Below are 25,779 nucleotides of genomic sequence, written 5' to 3' on the forward strand. Positions count from 1 at the left end.
AAACAGACTTCTTTGCCACCCCAATATTTCAAACTGCCTTAAACATAAGAAGAAAAAAAAGTGTGATTCATGGAATTAAAATGTTCAGGAGCCTCAGGCCCAACTGAACTCAGAAGCTGGAACAAGGACAGCAGGACTCTCATTCTGTCCCTATGTCCTCACTCTCTGTGTGGGATCTGTTATGTCAGGCAGGCCCTCTTGCTTTTCCCACCCACTGTCCCCTGGCCTGTGTTGGATCTACATTCCATCATCTCAGTGGGAAGGGGGTTTCTCTAAAAGTTCCAGTTAGTTTAAAGATGGTATCTTTGAGGGCTGACTTGTACTGTAGACTGAGAAAACCAGGGCCCACTTTCAATCCCAACCCAACTGCAGGATGAGATAATGCAGACAGCAGTTTGAAGTGTTGTGTTGTGTAAAAATTATAAAGCTGTTGCTACTATTGCATGGGCATCAGACCCGCTGCAGCTTCCTGCTATTCATGCAGTGCTTACGGAGCACCTGCCACCACTGTGCTGGGTCTGGTGACTCAGGAATGAAGTTCTTTCCCTCAAGGCCCTTGCAGTTCAATGGTAGAGCCAGAGGAGTAAATATAGCATAATAGGGTATGGAGGATGTTTTGGAAGGAATGAGTAGAAGTTGCTATGACAACACAAAGGGCTTCAGCCAGTTCTGGGAACAGGGGTGGGGCCCAGGAAAGTTCCCTGGAGGATCTAATACCCAGACTGGGCCTTGAAGCACAAAGCTGTAAGCCAGTGCAGATGGTGTGCAAGCAGGGGCTGGAGAGGGACAGTCTGGCCTGTTGTAAGCAGGTACTTGTGGTACAGCATCAGAAGAGCAAAATATGGGTACAGCAAGAGCCAGGTCATGAAGGCCATGGATGCCACCTGCAGGGATATGTGCCTTAATCTTAGGATAATGAGAAGGCACTGAAGGAGCCAAACCTGCAGAGGGGAGAGGAGAGAAGGAGGCAGTACTGGGTAGTGCGAAGGAGGCACAGGGGCCCGGAGCTGGACTGCCTGCATTTGGAGCTCACCTCCCACTCACTCACTACCTCTGTCACCTAGGAACACGTATTAACAGGATTGCAGCCATCTCCATAGGGTAAAATGGGCTCTTGGGAGGTGAAAATCTTTACCTTTTTTGTGTAAAAAAGCACAGCTATACACAGATGTATAGTATGTTACTGCTATTAAAATTTCAATGTGAGGTAGCAATTAGGGGAGAAAATGACTATATAAAGGTCCCTTGGAAGAGGTGCCAGTGGGAAAAAATAACAGGTTGAGTAACACTGCCTCCTTAGACAAGACTCCTCCATCACCGACAGCTTCCTCACCCGAAGAATAGAGTTAAGAAATGCACCATTAGGTTCATGTAAGCATTATATGTGAGCTCTAGGAGATGCTTACCCCGGTGCTGGGCTCCCATTGGTAGGTGTTGTATCATCCCCAACTTGAGGGAAAAATATAAATTTAATTCTGGGTCCTAGTATACCTAAAAAAAGTTCTCCAATAAAGAAAAATCAGAGTTACAGATCTAAATAAATGCTGTCCCTTAAATATGATCACATTGTATAGCTGTACATAATTTCCCATCATATGTCCATTGCTTAAAACATTGCTTGGAAATAACTTTTGGAATTTCCTTCTATAGTGATCTGAGTTGTGCCAAGTATTGATCCCAGAAATAGTTAAAAGTTATTTGGAGCTAAATACAGTATAAATGTAGGTGAACCAGCTGAGCAGAACTACTTTGGGCCAAAAACAAAAAACATTAATGAAATTGTTTTGGGTGATGCTCCCAATGGGACTAAAGGAGCACATCCCTTAGTCATTAGGTTACAGATATGACCCACCACACCCCCGGAACAACTCTGAAGCCCAGTGGCCAGCTTCATGGACCCAGAGTTGGCTGTGTTAGAGTAAGCTTCATTCACTGCTGCAGCAGACACACCCCAGACCCCAGTGGGCTAACAACTCAGTTTATTCCTCACCCACATAAAGTGTGATGGAATTGGGCCAGGGGTCCCCAGCCTCCCTCCTCATTGTCCATGGATGCCACTCAAATTACCACCTGAGCTCCACCCCTCCTGTTTCCCTTTCCCTCCCCACCACCACTGCCAACTCAGGTCAGTGGAAAAATTGTCTTCCATGAAACCAGTCCCTTGTGCCAAAAAGGGTGGGGACCACTGGAATGGGTGGCCCTCTTCCACCTGTGACTTTCTAGAGCGTGTGTCTGCCAAATTGCCACAGTGGTGATAGAAAAACCAAGAAGCAGACAGCTCTCAATTGCATGGTGAAGTGGAATCCTTCAATACTGTTTCCCATTGGCCAAAGATGGTCACACAGCCCAAAGGACACAAGATAAGATCGGGGAGCACTCGGGAATTCTGTGATCACTGCCAGAGCATCCTTAAATATTGAGATGCACTGGTGGCACTGGGTTGAGTGTGTTTTCTGAAAGGGGCACCTTTGGAGGGCAGTCATTAGTGTCATCTCTTCAAATTTGGCCGAACTAAAAAATATAGGTAGAGGCCTCAGATTTTGTTGTCAACTGAAAGATATACAGAAGCCCATAGGGATGATTTGAGCAGTATTTTTATAGGCAGCAACATGGACTGCTGGGAGGAATTTAAAATATTGTTAGCTGAGGTGTTACAGGTAGGATGGTATAGCTTTCACTCAAATGCTCCATGAAAAGGCCTGTCTTAAAGAGATGTAGGAACCAAAATCCCTGATAATGCAGAAGTTGCTGTGAAGCTAGGAAGAAATACATGTAAAGTGTTTGGGGACCAGTGTCAGGGTCGTCGGGCAGCTAATGACAATAACTAACAACTTTACAACTTGCTCCCTTTTGGAAATCATGGCCCTGTGTGTGCCTCTTCAATATTGTAGTAGTTGCTATTGAAACGAGGGCGGAGAAATCAATTTAATAGTTGCAGTGTGTCATTTTGGCCTTACTACTCAAGATGGTAATAAAATGCACCTCTAGAATGACTACAGTCAGAAAGGGCATTCCCACCGCTCCAGCTCCCCTGCCTTGCCCACAGCAGGCTGTGTATATGCACTAATGTGCTGATGTTCCTGAAATGACGGAGTAGCACAGCTGCAGCCACTCAGAATGAAGGGGACGGTTTTGGGAAGGTTTCCTTTTGATTTGCGTAATTTGAGGTAGATGCTCAGAGAAGCGCTGTGAGCAGGGTGTCCAGTCAGTGTGGTAGTAATCAGCTTGTTTGCTTTTATTAACTTGTTCCAGAGAATAGCTCAGTTACTGTGGGCAAGACATTAGTGTCCACTTAAAATTGTGAGTACTGAGAAAACATTCTTAACTTGGTTGGGGTTTTTTTCCTGTAATCTTGAGGAAAATTGCTTTGAATGTAGCTTTTCTCTCTCTGATCAGCAAGGTCTCACCCCTGAAATGGCTTTATATATCTGAAGGCCTACATAGCCAAGAATCTTTTATTGAATATTTATCGTACCAGACATGTGCTAAGCAGATTACCTTCCCACCTTATCCACATTCAAATCCTAAGAATTATAACCTCCATTTTGCACATCAGAAAGCTGAGCTTTGGTGCCATGCCCAAGTCATAGGGTTAACCTTAGGGTAGATCCTGACCTTGAAGCCAGCCAGGTTGACAGCATAGCCCACCATCTTAATCATTGCACTGTTTTCCTGGAGGAGCTGCAGCGTGCCTGGCTATACTTCCTTCTACAGCCTGTTTTTATAGAGCATGTTTACATGTCGAAAAGATCCAATGGTTTGGAACTGCCAAAATTTATGGAAGAAAACTTCAGAGGACCAACTATATATATGTTCAGGTGTTCTAGAAGTTCAATAGACTTTGAAGTCCAATACTATAGTCTGTTTGTTTTATCTTAGTCCTAGCTGTTCCATGCTAGTTAATGTGATGACAAATTGAGTATCTTACTGACCATAATGCGAGCTTAGAAAGAACTTTCCAGAAGGGTAGAAGCAGCTTTACTTCTCAGATAGGACTAAACTAACTACACAGACTCTGGAACAGAAAACTAGAAACTGTATGTGGGAATTGTGACACTGACCCAGGTTTGTTGAAGTTTGGTATTAGAAGGATTTCACGCTCTGACTGAGAAATTCATGTCCCTGTACAGCACATGACCGAGCCATCTGTAAATTCTGTGGTAAATCAATACCAATTTAGCCTCAGAGGCAGATAGAAAAGAGGTCTCTCTTTTACTCCCATCTTTAGACTTGCAGAAATGTGGCCATGTGCTCGTGCCTCCTCGTTAAGCATGCTATTCATGAAAACAAGTGAGTTTTGTTGACATGGCGTATTTTTTCTCCCCTGGATGTTCAGTGGGAGACAGGGTGATAAATACGAAGAGGTGCAGACACAAATGTGGGTGGGCTTTGTATGGGCATAATGGAGACTCCAGCAAGCAAATGTGTGTGAAAGTCAAGTGTAGGCCTGTGGGAACACCCCTCTCTTGCTCATGGAGTGACAGACCACGTGTGCCCCAGTGGAGCTCTGATCCCGCCTGTATTTCTGCGGCAGCTACTAAGCACTGAGAGTGGCTGCAGCTGAGCACGCACTCTCCGCCCATCTGGCCTGGCAGCTGACACTTCCAGTTTACTCAGTGGTGACTTGGTGTAGTTCAGATATTTGTTCCTCTTCCCCCAGCAAAGCCACAAGGGAGACAGGTGCAGTAGGAATGATGGCTCTGTGCAGGTGACTGAACATTTGACAAAGGGGAAACATCACTAATCACAACAACCCATAATGGATGGATTAATACAAAGCATGCACCAAATTATTTAACCTTGCAGCAGCCAAATATGATAACCAGGGCAGCCGGGACTATACCATACCTTCTTCCCAACAGAGGAAGTTCCCAAAAGGGAAATGACTGGCCTAGGATCACACAGCTACTGTTTGGAGGTACTTGCACCTAGGGTTTGGTAAGGCCCTTTATGGTTGGCCCCTCTGTTCCTCCTTTTGTTCAGCCATCTAGTTAATGGCAGGCACTGGAGATTTGGCAAGGAGGTAGAGTTCTTTTCTTCATGGAGTTTGTAGGTTAATGGAGAAGACAAGCAGGTACACAAAGGTTATCCCAAATAGAGGTCAAAAACTGATAACCTCGAGGCCTGTTTTATTCAGCTACTATTGTTTCAAAAATCCAGATTATTTTTCAAATGGGAAGCTTTTACTTAAAACCCCAGCTGTCTTGGTTCTGGGGATGAACTGGGAGAACTGGCAACCTTGTTCTCACATCCCTGAAGCACTGGGGGGCTGGATGGAGTGCCCCTCTCTTGACAGTCTGCCCGTCTCTGCCTTCCCCCATCTCCGGCCTGGCCTCCTGAGTGGCAGTGGGGGCTGTGACAGAGAGCTGTGCTCTGGGAGGGTCTCTGACCACCACCAGCATCAGGTGGGAGAGACGGAGGCAGAAAAGGCTTCTTGGAAGAGAAAACATTCCGCTGTCATTTTCACAGAACAGAGAATAGGACGAATGCTCTGGGCAGAGGGAACTGTGTGGGAGGGAGCCAACAGTCATGCAGTGGTGGTGTGTTCAGGATTGTCAGAGAGAAAACATCTTCAAACTTCCCTTCCTCTCTGCCAAAAAGCGTCTGCTTTTATGGGTAGAATCCTGTTTTTTTTCCAGGGGATTCTTCCTGTGCAGAGGCATGGGGTCAGTTCTGCGAGGGAGGAAATAAGAACGGAAAGTTCATGTGCAACTTTTCTCAAGTCTGGAGAAGTCTGAGCTTTCAAGTCACATTTTTTGGTGGGTTTGTATGATCACCTTTATCTTTTCTGCAAACAGACTATTCACGGTACTGCAGGAATTCTAACATCATTTTTCTTTTAAAACTGGTGAGGGCCCTGACAGTCCTCTCTTTCTGTGGCCATATTTCAATGAATTTATAATCCTTAGGAGTAATGTTTACAATTCTGCTCTTTAAAACCTGACAATGTGTCAAGCCAGTGGGGACAGCAAAGGTGGATTTCATGATGTCCAGATATGAGTTGTCCCAGGGCTTGAGTTCAGGAGGACCGAGGTTACACTGTCTTCCTCTGAGATGCTAAAAGGCATGGGGGTGGGGAGCCTTGATTTCCCCAGCTGTTCCCAGAGGTGGGCAACTTTTTCTTCTTTTTCTTGCAGCCATGTGCAGAGAGATCTGTGTCATGTGGCAGCTAATGCTGCTGATCCCAGGCAACTTTTTGCTCAATAACTGTTTCCCAAGTGGCTACCCCGGGGTCTTTCAGAATTCAAGAGAATTGTCAGTTGTTATAGTAACCGGCCCCCTGCCGTTGAATTGGCCCTGAGATACCAGTTAGAGTTCTTGGAACAGACTAACACGCTGTCAGTAGACAAAAGCAGGGAGAGATGCACTGCTAAAGGTTGCCACTTAAACATAGCCATGATTCTGAAAAGGCAGACTGATTCTGAGAAGAAAGAAGTAGATGGACACATTTTCAAACCTAACTTATTTTTCAGGAAAAGCAAACTATATATATGCTCAATCGATGCACATAACTAATACCTTTCTTTGGATTTCTTAGAATGAAATTTCTTCTCTCTCTCAGGATTGATTGTGTCTGTCTGCCAGTTTGCTCAGGTAGCCCCCTCAATTATTTGAGATATTAGTTATTGGTTTGCTGGCATTTGCTTCTGAGCGAAGTGTTGCCAGTTTACGGGTGGGAGTTTTAAGCGCCTGTGATTGTGTGTGAGGGAAAACTGCGGAGATGCAGGCGCTGCTCCAAAATTCCCGCAACAGTGAATCTGGCAGGATTCAGCGTAGGGCTAGGGGTTGAGAAGAAGTCTAAATATTTTACGAAGCTGCAAATTTCAAGTTTTTATGAAGATTTGCAAAAACACTCCAACACAGTCATGATTTTTTCAGATTAATGTTTGTAGCTGCTCTGAGTGTTTTGTTGTTTTGGGGACAGTTGTAGTTCCAGAATGTGCTCAATAGAGGGAGACAAGAAGTCCTGAATTACAGGACTCTTCCCAACGCCCCACCCTCTGCCCTGCCCCATACTAACCACATTCCCAAATTTTGATTTTTCCCAATTTTGGTTCCTGTGCTAAGCACTGTTACCCTAAATATGGAGCCTAATTATTTTCAAAATAAATGAAAGCTTCTATCGAGGGAGAAAAAACACCTAACACTTGAAAGAGAATGTTCATTCCTATGAGTAAAAGGCCACCAAGTCAACCAGAAGGTAACCAATGATCTTTGGTGTTCCATACCTGAATTCAGAGTTCTCCAGAGAATTCATCAGAGCTGCCCCAAAAGAGAACCTTTGCATATCTCAGTTTGTCTTTGCTGTTCTATTTACAGAGGTTGGAGATAATAGGAATCATGTCAGTGTGAAATTCTAGATCCAGGTGGTGTGGGATCAAATAAAATTAAATAAATGCTTTCCAGTGTTCCCATGACAAAAGAGCCTCTTTTGAATGCTAGAGCCAAGTCTCAGCTGCTACAGCTAAGTTTTAAGGGGAACTAAGTATCAGACCTAGTGGATAGTAATACCAGACAGCTGCTTGCCCCGCCTTCCCTGAGAGCCCCTCCCATGCCCCACACTGCACTGTGAGTCAGGACGGTGTGTATCCAGCAGTGAAAATAACTCATGGGGAAAAGACACTCAGTTCTGGGAAATTTGTGGCCGAAGGGAGGTTCACATGGTACCCACAAGATGCTTACTGCGTTCTGTTTATTCCAGTGGTATTTTAAGCCATCCTGTTTGCCAGGACAGCATGTGACAGGTGGAAAGATAGGTATATGAATGAGAAAGGTCATTATTGGGTTTGTTATATTCTAGCCTTCTGTTAACACTGGGTGATACAGGTTTCTTATATGTAAAGACAGCTTTTTAAGAGCAAAGTTTCTATTTCGTGTTTATTACTTCACTTTTAAAAAACCTTAATAACACCAGTCACTCTTGTGTATAAGCTTTCTTTTGAAAATGTCCCAAACAGGACTTGATGAGGGGGTGCCTGTGTTAGATGGGAGGGAGGGCATTTGTATGGAACTCTTGGCAGCCAATTGAAAGTACTGTCTTCTACACCTGTTCTCTCTCTCTTCTCTCTCTTTTTTTTGTCCATTTAGAGGGTGTAACAAAATAAAGTCGAAGGGCTTTCCCAGACGTTTCCGTGAAGTGCCTTCTTCTGGGGAGAGAGGAGAGAAGGGGAGCAGGTGAGGGGCAGTCAAGCTTCAGGGGGGTGTCTCTGCTGGGACGGGCTTGCTGAATTTTGTTTTGTTGCCATGGGGATCAAAGTCCTCTAGACAGCACACGCTGAAACCCACCTGTCCCATCCTCCCCCAGCTCCCAAAAGTAAGACTTGCTAATACCAATGCAGCTTGCGGGTAGCTGGCATCGATTAGAATACGTCCTGCTTGTGCTTGCTTTGCTTTATTTTGCCATTTTAGGGGATTTTTTTTTTGTTTCTAGAGTGGTACATACTGGGGGTGTTCTTTGTTTGTGTGTCTGTATGTCTATTGCATCCATATTCTTTCCAAAATTTTAGATGTTTCATATTTGAAAGTTAAAAAATAGATTATGCATGCATTTACTTGTACAACTGAAAATATCTTTTAGAAACCTAAATTTATAGATAAGGTAGGGAGAAGAAGAGTAGGAAGGGAAGAGTGAAGTGAGAAAATAAGGATATATCATGTATTTTTCCATAAGAATGATGAGCTTTAAAAAACTAAAATAAAGGCACATGTTCTAGATAGCTTGAATACTTGGAAAATGATTATCCTGGAAAATTTATAATAAACCTTTGAAAGTCACAATCATGTAATCTTAGTCACCACACACGAGCCTCTTGATAATATTTCTGTACAGCTTATCTAGGCATACCTCACTTACAATTTGCTGATTAAGATAATTCACTAATCAATATTGTGAACAATTCATTATTACTTTCAATGAACCAATTGATAGAATTTATATTAGAATTTCTACATGGAATGATTGGTCTCCATGTAAAATCTATAGGTAAATCAGATTATTAATGAAATTTTCCATATCCATCCACTATAATCAGGTCAGCCCATGAGATCTGAGAAGGTATAGTAAAGAATTACGAGAGATTAATGAGAAACTCTCTGATCTATCTTCTTCTGTGCTGTGTGGTGCAACTTCGGCCTTGCAGGGAAAGGCTGTAGCTGTGGACACTGGTAATACAACTGTTCATTCTATGATCTCTTCTTATTGAAGTCTTCAATTTCTAATCCATTTTCAAAGCTCCAGAGGTGAAAACTGAAATAGAAATCCCTGTGAAATAGCTTTAGAGCCAAAGATCTAATCTTAAAAGAGCAAACCTTGGGCATCACAGTAATGCCTAACTTTCTTGCTTAGTCTGTTATAAATATAATGAGCTTTTTACTGTAACTCAAAAAAGCCTGCATCACCTCATGCACAGTACAAAGATAAATACACAGCCACTCTCTAAGTCCTCTCCAGAAATGATGCCTTAGCCACGGAATGTTTTTACTCTAATTTACACTCTTGGCCCAAATGCAGAAATGGGCTTGTTACAGATGTACAGGGTCTGGCAGAAGTAACTCCTGCTTGAGTATGATTGGTAAAGTAATAATATGGGTATAATAATTTGTAGTTTTAATTTGAACATTTTACCTAAAGTGCCATATGGTATGCTTGAGTGTGATATTGTTATATTACAGAACGACATGCTTATGATTTTGTAATAAGAGATTTTGTAATAAAAATGGGACATTACTTGTGCTGGACCCTGTATTTTTAGGACCGGAGAGGCTGTATTGTTACATGGTGCTCACTTCCTCTGGTACCTTTCCTACTTCTAAGTGCCGGAAGCTTAGGGGAAGCACACTCGGTTTCATGTAGGTCCAGGAGTTGAGAACCATCTTGGGAACTACAAGTGTTTATATTATAGAATCCACCTGATTGTGAATCATGTATTTTAGTTTACTTTTTTAATCTAGTAGCTAAGAAAGACAGAGTTCACCTCCTCAAGACATGGGGTCAATGTGTTCTTCCCAGCTCTGCGACCAAAACCCTTTGAGCCTCAATTTCCCCATCTAGAAAATTGATAGGGGGATCAACACCTATCAGTCCCTATGGGGTTGTTGTGAAGATTAAGTGATGCTGTGTTTGTAAAATGCTTTGTACATGAACTAGATTACCCCACTGAGAAGATGAAGACACTGAGGCTCTGAGAAGGTGCTTGGCTAGGCCACCCCACTTAGGTGTCTCAGTGGGGACTGCCACACTGGTGGCCTGAGGCCTGGGCAATGCCCTTTCTCCTTGCTGCTTACTGTGCTGTGATAACCACTCCAGGGTGAAGAGCTTCTGACCTCAAAGTCTCTGCTGTTCCTTATGTTGGCCTACTGTCCTCATTCCTTCTGAGGGTTTTGTGCACTGAAGATTAGCAGCCTGCTTCCCCCTCGCCTCCCTGCTGCTACATCCCAGGAGCTTCAGTGGCAGCATCCTGACCCAGTTCCATCCTCCACTGCTCTGTGAAAAACCTTCAGGATGACAGGTGGCCCTTCCCTCCTCCACCAGGCGCTGCAGGAAACTGGGGTATGGGAGTGGAGGCATTCTTTCTGTCCACTTTCCCTTCCTCTCCCAGCTTGCGTCTCCATCCAAAATGTGGCAGGGAATCAGGAGAAAAGCCTCAAAAGCTGCCTGAATGGCAACCCTCCAGACATTTAAAATAGCTATTGCAAAGTCCACATTCATTTACCTAAGGGCGGTACCCATCTGCTCTTTTGTCTCACCTCACCTGCCTTAACCCTCTGCCACTGCAGAAAGGCAGACAGGTGGATGGGCACTGCAAGATGCGATAGCTAATGATGCCCCTAGAAGGTAGAAGAGAAACCAACAAAAGAAATCAGACCCAAATGTTTTCAAAAAGTTGTTAATTTAAGTTTTGAATAGGAGTACTTGACACAGCTCTAAAAACAAAAAGGTTAAAGTTATAAATTATATATAATATATAATTGAATATATATATAACATATTGAATATATATATATATATATATATATATATATATATATATATATATATACATATTCACTTCCACAGGGGCGTGGTATCCCTCTGTATAGATGTGTTTGTTTTTATCTACCCAGTCCCCTGTGGCTGTCGTTTTGGTTGTTCACAGTCTTTTATTCTTACAAACAACACCCTGCTGAATAACTTTGTGTCATTTTCAAGTAGTACTCTTAAGTCTGTCTGTAGGATAAATTAAAGAAATTGGTGGCATCGCAAGCTTACATGCATTTTAACCTCGAGGGATGCTGCCACATTGCCCTACTGGGTGGGATACTGAGGTGAGCTCTGTCAGCAACTAGGGAGCCTGCCAGTTTCTTGACAGCTTCTCCAGCACAATGCTTTATGGAAGCTCAGCATCTTTGCTAACTTCAGAGGTGAAAACAGAGGTGTCTTGGTGTAGTTTTTCATGTGTTTGCTCTTAATGATAAATAAGGCAGAGCATCTCTCATGTTTGTGACATTCATATTTCTTCTGCTGTAAAATATTTATCTTTTGTTCATTCTTCTTTTGCGTTGTGGTCTTTTTCTAATCAAGAGAGGGATATCTTGTCAGCAATATGGGTTGCAAAAGTTTTTTCCTAATCTGTGGTTTGCTGTTTAACTATGTTTATGTTGCTTATTTTATAGAGTCAAATTTACCATAAATTTCTTTTCTGGTTTCTGGATTCTGAGTTATCATTAGAAAGTCTTTCTCTATTCTGAGGTTGCTTTTTCTTTTAATACTTTTATGGTTTCAAATTTTAATACTAAATTCTTAAGTCATTTGGAATATAACCTGGTTGATAGTATGATGTCTGAATCAACTTTTTTCCCCCCAGATGGTCCCAAGTATTTAAAAAGTACTACAATCTGGGGCTGTTCGGTGAGAAGGCACGTAATTCCTCCTTAAAATAACACTCAATGCGAAAGTCTGACTGGCTTATTTCAGTCAGTATGTTAATGAAATAAGTAGTTGCCAAAAGGTTTTTTTACCAGATGATTTTAAGATATAGATACTGAATCATATGTGCAGTACATAAAATGTGAATTTCCATTCCTACCGCCTGCCTGAAGCGAGTGGGACCATCACGGCCCCTTTTTCCTCCCCAGCAAGTGGGGATTGTATCTGTGACCCCCATCCTCAGTCCAGAAATTCAGAACATTCTGGGATCCTAACTAAGTCTGAGACAACCTCTGCAAGCCCCGTCCTCAAGCCCTCTTTTCCGGGTCACGGCTGGGAGCACTGGGGCGTGCTGTGCTGAGCCCGCTCCTTCAAGTCCACTGCACTGTAAAAATTTCCCTGTTTCTGTTCTCCATCTGATCAAAATGCGGTTCATGAAATGACCTTTGCTCTTTTATCTCCTGGAAAGTCTGACCAGTGCTTCAGTCATTCCTGAGTGCCTGCAAGGGATCTTTGGCAAGCCTAATGCTTAGCAAGAAAGTATATTGCCTTGAGGTAACTTATGTGTGTATAATTTGTTAATTTTCTCTCACTTTCCTAGGAGTTAATTGCAGGCAGTTTGTATCCTCGGATAAAATTCTCACTGGGGAAGTCAGGTGGTCGTGTCGTCCCTTCCAGTATAACAAGAGTTGAATGGGACACCTCTCCTACCCATGGGAGATCCAAAATATTTTGAAATTATTTTTTCCTCATCTGATACCTGTATCTTCTCTCACACCCTTCCCAGCTCCAGCCTGATTCTTTTTGTTTTCTCTTCCCTTCCCCCTTCATCTCCTCACATCTGAGGAGCTCGTGTGCCCAAGGTGTGACAACCACATGTCCCAGGATCTCCAGCACAGCCGTCATGCAGAGCATGCCATTCAATCATCTCCAGAAGCACATTCGTATTTGTCAGGTCACGTGTCCCTTTTACGGTTTGGGCAATGTGCAGATGACAAGAGCAGTTCTGAATTTTTCTTTGTAGGTGATCCCTTCCTTAAAAAGATACTGTGAGTGTAAACTGAGCTCTTCAGAGTCAGTTCATGGACAGTAAAGGAAACTTAACAAGTGAGTGGCTGCACATGAAAAACCCCAACTCGGAACTTACACTGGGCTCCTTTCCAAACGGGACCCTGGGTTATTTCAAGCAGATACTCCCCTTTGAGGAAAAACCCAACAGCACCCACAGTCTTTTCCTTCTATTGTTGTCTCTGTCACTTCAATTTCTCGAAACAGCTCTAATAAACCAGTCCACATCTTTTTAACACGGTTCTCAGTCATCTTCCTTGAAGGCTTGTAAACGTTTCCAACTTCTATTTATACGTGGTTCCTATTCATACATGGTTTACTACAACAGATCCATTTACAAAAGTAAATATTAATGTGATTACTGCACTCAACAGCATGAGAATAAATAGGATTATTAGCAGACGTGCCTCTGTACATTCAAATGAGGGCAGTATATAAATCAATTAAGATTGCTTAATTAACATTCAACAGCAGCTCAGCCAACTACCCTGACATAGTCTGCAATTAGCATTTTGAGCTGCACACTACTAAAAACTCCTTGTTGCCCTGATGTGATTATAAATCCATTGAGCTTAATTTGAAGACAGTGACTTGGTTTCTAATCCTTATATTGGCATTTGGTTATTTTGTAGTCACAGGTTTTCATAGGAACCTGGAAATGGTGCTGTGATTCTGTTCTCGCCTGTGCCCCAGCAGTCATAGTGACACGGAGGGCAGCGTTGTAAGCCAGGACCCTGGGTGAGGACAGTGTGTCATCCTGAGGTCGGCAGAAGGGAGGTTCGTTCTGACCCACCTGTCTGCAGACCTCGGACACCCGCCTCCTGTACGCGGGACTGGATGTTCCCTTCGGAGGAGCCTTTTCGGTGTGCAGCAGTGCTGAGTGGAATTTCAAACGTTTCCAATGTTCAGCCTTTCTGGGCTCAAGATCAGCACTTTGATTTGGAAAAGTCACGTGAATTATTCCCAGATTCTTGTCGGAGGGGTGGAAAGGGGGAAAGGAAGAAAATTCTTAGGACATACCAGACGTTACCAGACTGAGCAGTTACCTGCAACATAGGAGCATGGAAAGGAAACTCTTGGTGCAGAAGTTGGGCCACGCTGAGGCTTCTGCCTCAAGGGTGTGTCAGATTCCTGGAAAGACTCCTGGAGGGGTGGGGGGAGTCTAGGGATTTCCTGCTTGTCTTAGTAGTTTGCTGCATTCTGTTTGAGTAGTAAGCCTCTGTAACTTGAGTATTCACTACTACTTAGAAAGCACTGTCAGCAGCTGTAGGGGTGTGTGTGTGTGTGTGTTTGTGTGTGCGCGCACACACGTGTGAGTGAGAGAGAGAGATTAGGCAAGAGGACCCATCACGTGCTGGCAGAGTGTGTGTCTCAGCGTGGAGCTCAGGGAATCAATGATAGCTTTACTGATTTGGGTCGATATTTACTGTGTCCCGACTAGGGAATGTACTCTGACATGTGCTGTGCTTTCTCAAGTGCACAATTTTTGATTTTTGAAAAAGTATCTGCCTTCAAAATACCTCCCTTATCTGAAAAAATGAAAAGTTACTTTTAGAAAAATAGTCATGACTGGAAGCATGATGTGCCCATAGGCCTTGCAGAAGCCAGACTGATGCACAGACGTACTCCCACTTACCTCAAGGCCTTCAGACGCACTGTGGGTCTGGACCGTGGAGCGTAGCCTTGAGACCAGGGAGTTGTGAGCCACAATCCACGCTGATTTGATCAGCTCCTGGAGAGGATCTCACACATGACCCTCCTGACTTCCAGGCAAACCTGTCTTAGAAATCTTAAAACATGGAGCCCATGGTGGTTTTCTAAAAAGGAATGAAGGAATGGAGAGTGACATAGAAAGCTTGTTTCAGTTTTGCTACTTAGGCCTTTCTGGGAGATACACATAGATAAAATATGTTGCCCATCTTTGGTCTAGCACCAGAAGAAGTGTTTGGCTTGTATTCAGGGCCTGGGTTGTATGAGAAATGTGTGCCTTTAAACTAACTGGCATTCAGTGTAATGAGGTGCCTACTCTGTGAAAGTCCTGTGAGACGTGCTACCAACTCAGGGACCAACAGACTCACATCTCCCATTTCATTTAGTTCACTCCTGTATCCCCACTGGGTTTGAACTGCAGAAGAATTCTCTCATACAAACTGGGATGTCTCTCTCTTGCTCCCATGTTGAGAGTGTTCAGTGAAGGTTTGATATAACTCTCTCCTAGCACTTTCTTCTTGGGGTGGGTGTTAGAAAGCCATGTAACTCACTGGCTTTCAAGTTTTTTCAAGTGACAGGACACTGAAATTCAGAACATCACGAATTATTTAACATTGAAGTATATATTGACAAATTCAATTCCTTCCTAGAAACTAAAATTTACTTTGCTGGTAGAAAAGTAAAGCAGTCCACAAAGATAGTTTAAAAGGTAGCTTTAGGAGGAAAAACCTTTCATTTGAGATGTAGGAGTTATTTCCTGTGATCTAAGACTATTCCACATGGGTGGTGGACATTGTGCTCTGCTTGAGAGAATTGCACTCCAAGAACCAAGGTTCTAACAGAAATGGGGCGGAAGACCAAAGTATGCACAGTACCATTTTTCTTTGTTTTTGAGGCGATTACAGTAACATCTTTGAATTCTTAACCACAGATTCCTTTCCATATGGGCCCTATAAATTGTGGAGTCTTACTTTTATGGTACGCACGCCTGAGATTGTTTTATTTCTTTAAAAGCTTTCTTAGTGAGAGTACTGGAGGCTCCCACAGAGGTCCTTCCCCAGGGATAGTGCACACCAGAATCGTTCAGGAAAATTTTCTAGAATGCACAGACCTGTGCCCCACCCTGGGCCTGCTCTAGAATCACCAGGAGTGGGACCCCTGCAACGTAGATAGTTTTTTTATTTAAACATTTTTTTCAATTACAGTTGACATTCAATGTTATTCCTTATCAGTTTCAGGTGTACAGCATAGTGATTAGGGAACCATGTACTTTAATAGTGGTCCCCCCACTGCTTCAAGTACCCACCAGACCCATGCATAATAGTTATCACAATATTATTGACTACATTCCCTGTGCTATACTTTACATCCCCGTGAATGTGCTGTAACTGCCAATTTTTACTGCTTAATTCCTTTATCTTGTTTTGTGGGGGTTTTTTTGTTTTGTTTTTTGTGGAAATCTTCCTCAGTATTTGAAAAGCTCTATTTATTTTTTTAATTTTATTTTAATTGTTGTTCAAGTACAGTTTTTTCTGTCTTTATTATTTTTAAAGCTCCACAAACCAAAGAGTTAGGCACTGCAGGTCAATAACCACTGCTTGACTGAAACTTGACTGGGAGTGTGTGTGTGTGTGTGTGTGTGTGTGTGTGTGTGTGTGTTAGAGAGAGAGAGAGCACATATAAGCACCATGAGGGCAGGGACCTTGTCTTGTTTATTGATCTACTTCTAGCACCTCATCATCAGTGATCAAGGAATACTCAAAAAGTGTGCTCTGGTCAGGTAACTGCGTTGTCCTGAATATGCCAAGGTTGCAGGTGAGATCCCCAGTCAGGACACATACAGGAAGCAGCCAGGAGCACATTAAAAAGTGGAACAATAGACATTTCTCTGTCTCCGTAAAATCAATAAATAAAATTATTTAAGACAAAGAAATAGTTAATAAATGAGGGAAAGTATGGAACAATATTATCCTACAATGTTAATAGTGATGGTCACTATGAGGAGGATTTTGGATAATTTCAGTGGATTTTTTCTTTGTTTATTTGTGTTGCTTAATTTTTCTGCATAGATCATGTATTATGGAGGTGATTCTTTCTAAATTTCTTGAATCCTAACCCAGGCTTATCTGCACACTCAGTGCCATGCAGTGGGCACTAAATAAATGGTTCCCGAGTCTGCTGACACCTGCATTCTAAGGGGAGACATTTCCCCCCAAAGTTCTGTGGTTGTTAGTTCCCTCCTCCCCCGTCCCTGTGTGGGAGCAGGTGTGTGCCGGGCATGGCGGTGCGGCGGTGAAGAGCACTCTCCCGCTCTCTGACCTGTATTGAGTGCTGTGCTCCTCTCTGGCAATCACGGTTGTTTTCCCCCAGGGAAAATTCATTATAGACAGCAGCACATGGGGCATAGGAGTGATTTGCTTTGATACACACAGCCTTTTCTCGAAGAGAACATAGAGTCTTTAGTTCCACGTATAACTGAGAGACTGGGTGAGCTGCCTGCCCATCTTCTTGCAGAAAAAGAATCAATAGTATACGTGATATCCTTTCCAAATCACTTAACATTAACAGAACCTTGGCCAACAACAATTCTTTTTACTAATACCTTTATATTTTAGAAGTTTAATAGTCATACTAATTTTGGTCCTCAAATAGAACTTTTTTTCTTTTTCTGGGATTTTTTTTTTCAGTTAGTTATAACATGACCTGGCAAATTGGGTGCTGGCTGTTTCAGTGTCATAGAACATGCCCTAGGGCTAATAAATACTTGAATGGTCTAATATCTCAGCAACTGCAAGCAAGTTTTTCTTAGCTCTAACTTTGGGTGGTTTAAGTTCTAGTTCATTTGAAGCTGTGTTTTAACTCTAATGATACATTTTAGAAATCTGCAAGTTGCAGGGGGTGGGGAACAGAATTCAAGAATAGAAAACTTTATGACTAATTTAGAAACAGAAGATAATACCTCAGTCATCAGAAACATGTTTTCCTTTTTCATGTGAATTTCCATAATTTCTCATTCAGCAGATTACCACCAAAAAGTTAAGTGTTTGTGCATGTTCTATCCTGGAGTTTACGTTAGCCTCACTGATTTTCCAAATTCAGGTAAAGGTCTCTAAACAAGTGATAAAATCTTGTTTTATTATTTATATTACAAATTGCAGGCAATTCATAGAAAATATCGTTGTTCAGTGCCCTGCAGGAGCAGTCCTGTGAGACATGTGCTGAGAGTGGGAGAGAGCCACATGCAGGCCTTCTGATGGTCTGGAGCAGCAATCCGGATCTCTTCTAGAGCAGTGCCCAGTGTCGCTGGTTAGCGTCTTTCCATCTGCAAACAGGCACTGCTTAAAGAAAACACTTCACACTGGGACATGGGACTATTTCTGGCTGCATGAAGTTATGATAGCTAAGATGGAATAATCTGCAAGACTTGGAGGCCTCCCCACTCCCACCTTTGCTTTATAGAGGTGTTTGACTTTTCCAGCCCCCATCTCCCTTCCGTGGCTTCATAGAAACAAGTCGTGCCCAACAGAATCTTCCCAGGATACTTTGATTAAATGAGCAAAGACAGCTCTGGAAAAAAGCTGAATTACTCCAGTGGTTGGAGTACAGAAAAGCAAGGCTGTGGTGTTCTGTCAGTGGGCTTGGTGAGAGACGCCAGAGTAAGATGAATCCCCATGACACAGCACCAGAAGGAAGCCGCCTGCCTGGCTAAAAGACCCAGCAGTAGGGCCAGCTATTGTGAAGCCCCTCTGCCAGATGAGCAGGGACCCTTCTCTGGTCACAATAGCCATTCACGCTGAGCAGCCTCATTAAATATTCAGCCTGTGCTTCCGGCAGCTCATTAGGGCCGAAATGAGCAGTGACGTGGATGCTGGAAAGCCCAGGCCAGCCAGCATCAGAGGCAGAGGGCTGAGTGAGCGGCTGATGGTTTTTCTGTGCACTGCCTGTCCTATGATGACCAGTGTCTGCTCCCTGCTTTGCCTGAAGTACAGGTAAAAACAGAACAGAACCAAAACCAAGCAGATGACACTTGAGGGCTTCAGGTCTCTATCTCCGATTCTGTCTGGCAGGGGCCTCTGATTTTGAGTGCTTGCTGCCTTGAAGCCCTCTGACCCCCTTAAGGAGCTGTCTGTTGCTTTGGGGGTGTTCGCAAAGTATTAACAATGTGGTGCTATTGTGTCCTTGGACTGTTTGATGACTTCATTTGGGAAAGTTTGAGGTGTGGTTTTGAACTTGGTGCTGGGGGTTTCAGATAGCAGATTATTCCTTGGTAACATGTCAAATTTAGTAACGTTGTGGGCTAAATCCTAGCAGTTTGTGGAGCATGTGTACTCCATCCAAGCCAAGTTTTCCTGTATCTGAGTGGTTTGTTACTTTCCCCTTTTGACTATCAGGATAGGTAGAGTATCATAAAAAATAAATATTCATCTGCTGTTTGGGACTCTTCCAATGAGCTGAATGTTGTCCTTCTTTGTATCTTGTTACTTTGTGGCTGCATGCTGTTTGATATTTAAAGCTGAGAAGATCTGTGAAGGGAGAATTGAAACATAATGAACTCAGACAGAGTGCATTTCTTTGGTCTCACTGTTGGCATGTTTTTCTCTTTCCTGCACAGAAAATGTTTTCAGACAGCTCATTTCTATGTGGAAGACAGCAGTTCACCTCGGGTGGTCCCCAATGAAAGTATTCCTATTATTCCTATTCCGGGTAAGTGAGACACTACTCATATTTCCAATGGGCTAATTGTTTTTTTTTTTTTTTGTTCTCAACTGTATGTCATGGCCATAACCAAATATTATTTGTATAGCCTTTTAAAGCTTGCCTAGTTTCAGAGATCCCTGACTAAGTGTAATTTAATGAAATCCATGCTCCTTTACATGTCTGCAAAGTAATGAAGTCCTCTTTAAAAGGAACAAATGACTATGACTTAATACACTATAGATTTCCATTCAGGGGAGGGAAGTAAGAGTAGAAAAAGGGAGAAACATATATATTTGCAGTGTACTTGGACTAAATTTCATTTTGATAATCAGTTATGCATAGATTTCTAAAAACCATAATTTGCAATATGCTTTTTTAAATTGAGTTTTTTCCTAGTATTCCTTACTCTGAAAGTAATTTATGTTAGAGTGGGACGTTTTGGTTGTTAAGCGGTTTATGTGGAAGCCTGGGGGTATGTTCTAGGTCTGGTATGTATTTCATTTGTCCTCCAGCACAAATATGAAACAGTCAGTGTTAGGGGAAGGATTAGTGGCTTGCACTGTAGTTAGTCCTAGCAAATGCCATGGCCTGTGGGAGTTCAACAGTGGCTTAGCTGTGACAGTCAGGATGGGGGATTGGACGATGGCCCCACCATTCTTAATTGGCCTTCCTTCCTTTTTGCCCAATTTCAACTTCCTCCGCTGGTTTCCCTTTGTACTTAATAAGTACCTATGTTTAGATATCTTATATAGCCATCCTCCAGACCAGGGGTGTCAAACTCATTTTCACTGGAGGCGACATCAGCCTTGCAGTTGCCTTCAAAGGGCTGAATGTAATTTTAGGACTGTATAAATGTAACTACTCCTTAACTAGGGCCAAGGAGCTTGGCTCTGCCACTGGCTAGAAACAGGGTGCCAGCCGGATAAAACGAGGTGGAGGGCCAGATTCAGCCTGTGGGCCTTGTGTTTGCCTCCTCTGCTCTAGACATTAATTATTCTTTTGTAAACAGAGGCACTACTTTTTTTCTGGTGGCTTTTATTTTATTTTTAAGTGTATTTTATTGGTTATGCTATTACAATTGTCACAATTGTTCCCTCTTTGCCCCTCTCTACCCACTACCACGCTTCCCTCGCAGCAATGCCCCCCTTAGTTTGTGTCCATGGGTCATGCATATAAGTTCAGTTCTTTGGCTTCTCCATTTTGTTATGCTATCGTTTACTCCCCCCTGTCTATTTTGTAACTTCCAATTGTGCTTTTTAACCCCTATGCCTTTTCCCCTATTCTTCCTCTTCCCCCTCCCCACTGATAACCCTCCAAAAGATCTCCATACTGTGATTCCGTTCCTGTCCTGTAGTTGTTTGCTAGGTTGTGTGGTTGTTGTTGTTGTTGTTGTTATTTAGATTCAGTTGTTGATAGTTGTGAGTTTGTCGCCTTAATGTCCATAGTTTTGATCTTCTTTTTCTTAAATAAGTCGCTTTGACATTTCATATACTAAGGGCTTGGTGATGAGGAACTTCTTTAGCTTTACCTTGTCTGGGAAGCATTTTATCTTCCCTTACATGTTAAGTGACAGCTTTGCTGGATAGAGTAATCTAGGTGGTAGGTTCTTGCTTTTTATCATTTTCACTACTTCTTGCCTGTGAAATTTCTTTTGAGAAATCAGTAGATAGTCTTATGGGAACTCCTTTGTAGGTAACTCTGTGCTTTTTTCTTGCTGCTTTCTCTCTCTTTACCTTTAACCTTTGGCATTGTAATTATGATGTGTCTTGGTGTGGTTGTTGTTGGGTTCGTCTTGTTTGGGCCTCTCTCTGCATCCTAGACTCATATATCTATTTCCTTCACCAAATTAGGGAAGTTTCCTTTCATCATTTTTTTTTTCAAATAAGTTTTCCATTTCTTGTTCTTCTCTTCTCTGGCATCCCTATAATTCGGATGTTGGCACATTTGGTGATGTCCCAGAGTCTTCTTATACTATCCTCGTATTTTGTAATTCTTCTTTCTCTTCTGGTTGAATGTTTATTTCTTCCTTATATTCCAAATCATTGATTTGAATCCCAGCTTCCTTCCCTTTGCTATTGGTTCTCTGTAGATCTTTCTTTATTTCACTTAGAGTAACCTTCATTTCTTCCTTTATGCTGTTGGCCATACTCAGTCATTTCTCTGAGTATCCTGATCACCAGTGTTTTGGACTCTACATCTGATAGGTTGGTTATCTCTGTCTCGTTTAGTTCTTTTTCTGTTTTTTTTTTTTCTGTTCTTTCATTTTGGCCATATGTCTTTGTGGTCTCAGTTTGGCAGCCTCCCTGTGTTTGTTTCTGTGTATTAGGTAGAGCTGCTTTGACTCCCTGCAAAATGCACCTGTAAATTGTGTAGGACAGAGCCTTAGAGTAATCGTCAGGGTGGGGCAACCTGCTTCACAGCTTTGCAGCTCTGTGTCGGGGGAGGGCCCAGAGAAAGGACTGTGCTGCTGCCTGGCTTCTGGGGGTTTGCCTGGCATTCACCCTGTTTCCAGTCACTTCACCTACTCCCTGTATGCAACTGGTGCCCTTCCAGCTGTTGCCCTGGTGTCAAATCCCAGAGTGGGTAAGTTTGTGTACATTTTAAGACCATGTGGACACTTGAAGCAGAGTTTCCTAAAAATCTGGCAGTTTCTTCTGCCACCCCAACCCCCACTGGTTTTTACAGCCAGAAGTTAATGGGGATTTATCTTCCTGGTGCTGGAACCCTGGGCTGTGTGGTCTGGCCTGGGGCTGGGATCACTCACTCCCCAGGTATCCCTCCCGTGTAAGTGTGAGACTGCCCGTGCTGCTCCACCACTGCTGCTGCCACCTCTCCGCTGTCTCCTTGGCTCCCCCCCAGCTCTGACTCTCCCTCCCTCTTACCCATCTGGATGAATAGGGCTTCTTTAAATCCTTGGTTGTCAGACTTCCATACAGTTCAATTTTCTGACAGTCTGGGTGTTATTTGTTTCGAGATTTATTTGTAATTCCTTTTGTGGTTACCCAGGGAGGTGAAGTGTGCCTACCTACACCCCCATCTCAGCTTCAGGTCAGTACTACTTGCACTATAGCTTCATCCCCCACACAGCCAAGGCTCCCCGGCCCACTTATCTACCTCATTCCCCAGAACACTTTTCACCATCCAATTGTACTTGTTTGTGGTGTCCACCCTCTAGAATGAGAGCTTCATAAAGGCAAGTGAGTGCCTCCTTAGGGCTAGAATAATACCTGGCACATAGTAGGTACCCTTTAAATCTGTGACAAGAAGAAGGAGTGGAGAGGGCAAGAGGGAGAGAATAAATGAATAAATGTCATAAAACCTTCCTGAAAGTTCCTAAAAGGCCATAGCTGTGCAGCTCAGAGGCACAGTCAGTCATTCTCGGAATACAGAGAAGGAACGTTTCCTTGTTAGTGAGCCCCCAATAGGTACAGTTGTGGTTGGGGACTCACTTGGCCCTCTCTGTGTCTGTGTATGTTAGCTCACTAGATTCTGTTGGAATTGGACGGGTTCTCCCCATCTAGTCAGCTTCTCAGTAAAACCTGATCCCCAGAAACAAGAGGGTAGCAGGAAAATTTCACTCTTGGTGCAGGGGAGCCGCACTGGTGCTTTTGAGAGGAAAGGAAGCAGGCAGGACACATGTCTTCCACTAGCATGGGATAAATAGTATTGTCAAATTGGCCTGATTTGTGCAACAGCATGTGGCCAATCATTTTGCTCTTGCATCACCTAGGATATCTGTTGACCTCTGGAAATTGCCTGGGAGCCTCTCTCCTCTGAACTGATTCATGTGACAAACACAGCTGTTGGTAGTTGTGAAACTGAGATCTGTTTTAAAATGTTAAATGGTGAGACACTTCTTGTGCTGTCTTTGTTTTCACTGTTTCCACTGGATTAGGTATCAGAAAACCTAGTCTCTTGCCCTGCATCCATCATGAAACCTTGGGTCTACGACCTCACCTCTCTGAGCATGAGTTTTCAGAGCCTGTCAGGTGAGTGGTGTCTCTGCCCTACCTGCACTCAAGGTGATAAGTATAAAAGTACTTTGGAAACCAAAGAGTAAGCCAAAAGTGTCAGCTGTGGAGTCATGCTGGTGGTCATCCCAGCAGCCTGGAGAGCGAGTATTTGTGTGGTTCTCAGGTTAAGGTCATCCCTAATACTGAGCCACACCCATTGGCTGTGCCCTCTGTGCCATGCTCTTTGACTCAGGCTTTGGGACTTCCAGATCTCTGGGAACCTCAGAAAATGCCATCAGTCATTCCTGCCTTGCCACACCTCTGAGTAGGAGTCTTAGACTAGAAGTGCTTTTAAAATCTTTTCTGAATCATTTGCCAGCTACCTATTTAATTACCAAGTAAAATACTTACAACCCAAAGGCATTCCTTTAAATGTGACTTCCTGCTAGTTCTTATTCATTGTAAGTACAGGAAAAGAAAGTGTCTTCAAATTCGCCTCTGACTGAGAAATCCATGGTTCTCGGTTGTGCCTCGCTTGGCATAGCAGATGCATCCTTGGCAAGTTGTTATGCGTTCGCAAAAATGAATAACTTTAGCTGTAACGCAGTGTGCTGTTCAAGAACTTACCTAGAGAAACCAAGAGTGAGGCTGCTCTGTTTTCTCAGGTTTTCACAGGTAACAGCCTTTCTAACTATGAAGAGGTGCCTGGATGAACGCATTGCACCCTTAACTGGGAAGCAGTACCCTATGTGACCTGTCTTCAAATAGTTTTTAACTCAATCCCATTTCTTATTTTTCTTAAATTAAGCACCACAATCCTGTTTAATAATTACATTTGTAAAATATTTTAATTTTTATGAAGCGCTTTAACCATCTATTATGTTCTTTATTCTTAAGGTTTTTCCCAGTGATTATAGTACAAACTCTCTCTTGCATGAGGAAATTCATTATAAGAAAAACATAATTCGTAATAAATTTGTGAGTTATTTTCACCCTGTTAAAACTCTCAATGTAGCCCTGGCTGGCGTAGCTCAGTGGATTGAGCGCGGGCTGGGAACCAAAGTGTCCCAGGTTCGATTCCCAGCCAGGGTACATTCCTGGGTTGCAGGCCATAACTCCCAGCAACCGCACATTGATGTTTCTCGCTCGCTCTCTCTCTGTCCCCCTCCCTTCCCTCCCTAAAAATAAATAAATAAAATCTAAAAAAAAAAAAAACAAAAACTCTCAATGCAACTTTTCTTTAATGGAGACTTTCTTGGGATGGTTTTAAATGATTTACCTTAGGAATTATCTACTTGTTCTTATTTCTAAAAATAATAGGGTATTTATGTAGCTCTTATAGAACACTTATTCTGCCCACTGAATCTCAATTACATCTTATCCTTGTTCAAAACCTAAGAATAGTACTACTGGCCCAGATTTATCAACTTATTTTATCACTGGAATGCCTCATTTTTTATAACTGATTTTTTAAAAGATATATCCAGACAACCACCAGTAAACTGGTTAAAAAATGTGTGTAACGGGGTAAGATTGAAAATTTGGGTACCAAACTGTTGTAAAATAGAGCTCCTGCATCAGCATTGTAGAATGTATAATATATCTGTTCCTAGAATTTATTTTACATTTATTCTTTTTTAGAAAACATCGTCATCACCATCTAATATTTATCAAGCATTTACCAAGTTGGTGCAATATGTTTATTTTCACTGTAGTCCTACAGAGACTGCTGCAAGTGATATCTCCATTTTACAGATGAAGAAACTGAGGCTCAGAGTCATTATTTAATTTGCCCAAAGTGACATAAGTAAATGGCAGAGCAAGCATTATAATTCTGTGTGACTTCAAAGCACAGATGCTTAGCAATGGCTCTGCTACCTCTTGGTGTGCTATTTTGGCTGTTCTGATGTCTCGAATCTTGAGGCTCTTCATTTTCAATCAAGACATCTTCAAAATCAAAATATGAATATTGTCTTTAGTTTTTTCCAAATTGTTCTTTCACTAGTACTTTATCTTTACTTTCTTTCACTGGCACTGACCATTTCCTTCTACATTAAATTCTCTTTCATCTTCCTGGAGTTGATCATTCTTCTGTTAAAGTTTCCTCCATATCAAAGAATCTCTCCCCTTGCCTTTGTTCTCTAGTCATTTTTATTCTCTTCCTTCCTAAGAAAAAGACTCTCAACCCACTGATACTTTAATTCCCTGTGCAAAATAGGCCTGTGTGATTTAAATGACTTTAGGAGCAATTCATAAACATGTTGAGTAAGTTTAGACACTAAATCAACAACTTTTAAATGATTCTGCTATGGTTTACATTCATAAATAAATAGTTCTGATCTTTCAATCCCAAAGCATAAGTAGAATCAGTAAGTTATTCTGACTTTAGAAAAGGAATATAAAATAGGCAAATGGTTAAGGAAAGCTTTGCTAACCTTTTGCTAG

General features: G+C 42.5%; 1 protein-coding gene across 3 annotated transcripts in view; it reads left to right on the top strand.

Annotated features, from left to right (window-relative positions):
* Positions 1–25,779, top strand: part of PTPRG (protein tyrosine phosphatase receptor type G) — a 708,699-nt gene that overhangs the window by 633,224 nt on the left and 49,696 nt on the right. For 2 of the 3 annotated variants that reach the window (XM_036031526.1, XM_028518657.2), the window contains exons 14-15: positions 8,089–8,175; positions 19,296–19,387. In XM_036031526.1, the coding sequence (XP_035887419.1) occupies positions 8,089–8,175; positions 19,296–19,387 (179 nt within the window). The remainder of the gene's footprint in view (positions 1–8,088; positions 8,176–19,295; positions 19,388–25,779) is intronic. The other variant, XM_028518659.2, reaches the window with a different exon arrangement.

Source organism: Phyllostomus discolor, chromosome 7, assembly GCF_004126475.2.
Source record: "Phyllostomus discolor isolate MPI-MPIP mPhyDis1 chromosome 7, mPhyDis1.pri.v3, whole genome shotgun sequence".
NCBI classification, from domain to species: domain Eukaryota; kingdom Metazoa; phylum Chordata; class Mammalia; order Chiroptera; family Phyllostomidae; genus Phyllostomus; species Phyllostomus discolor.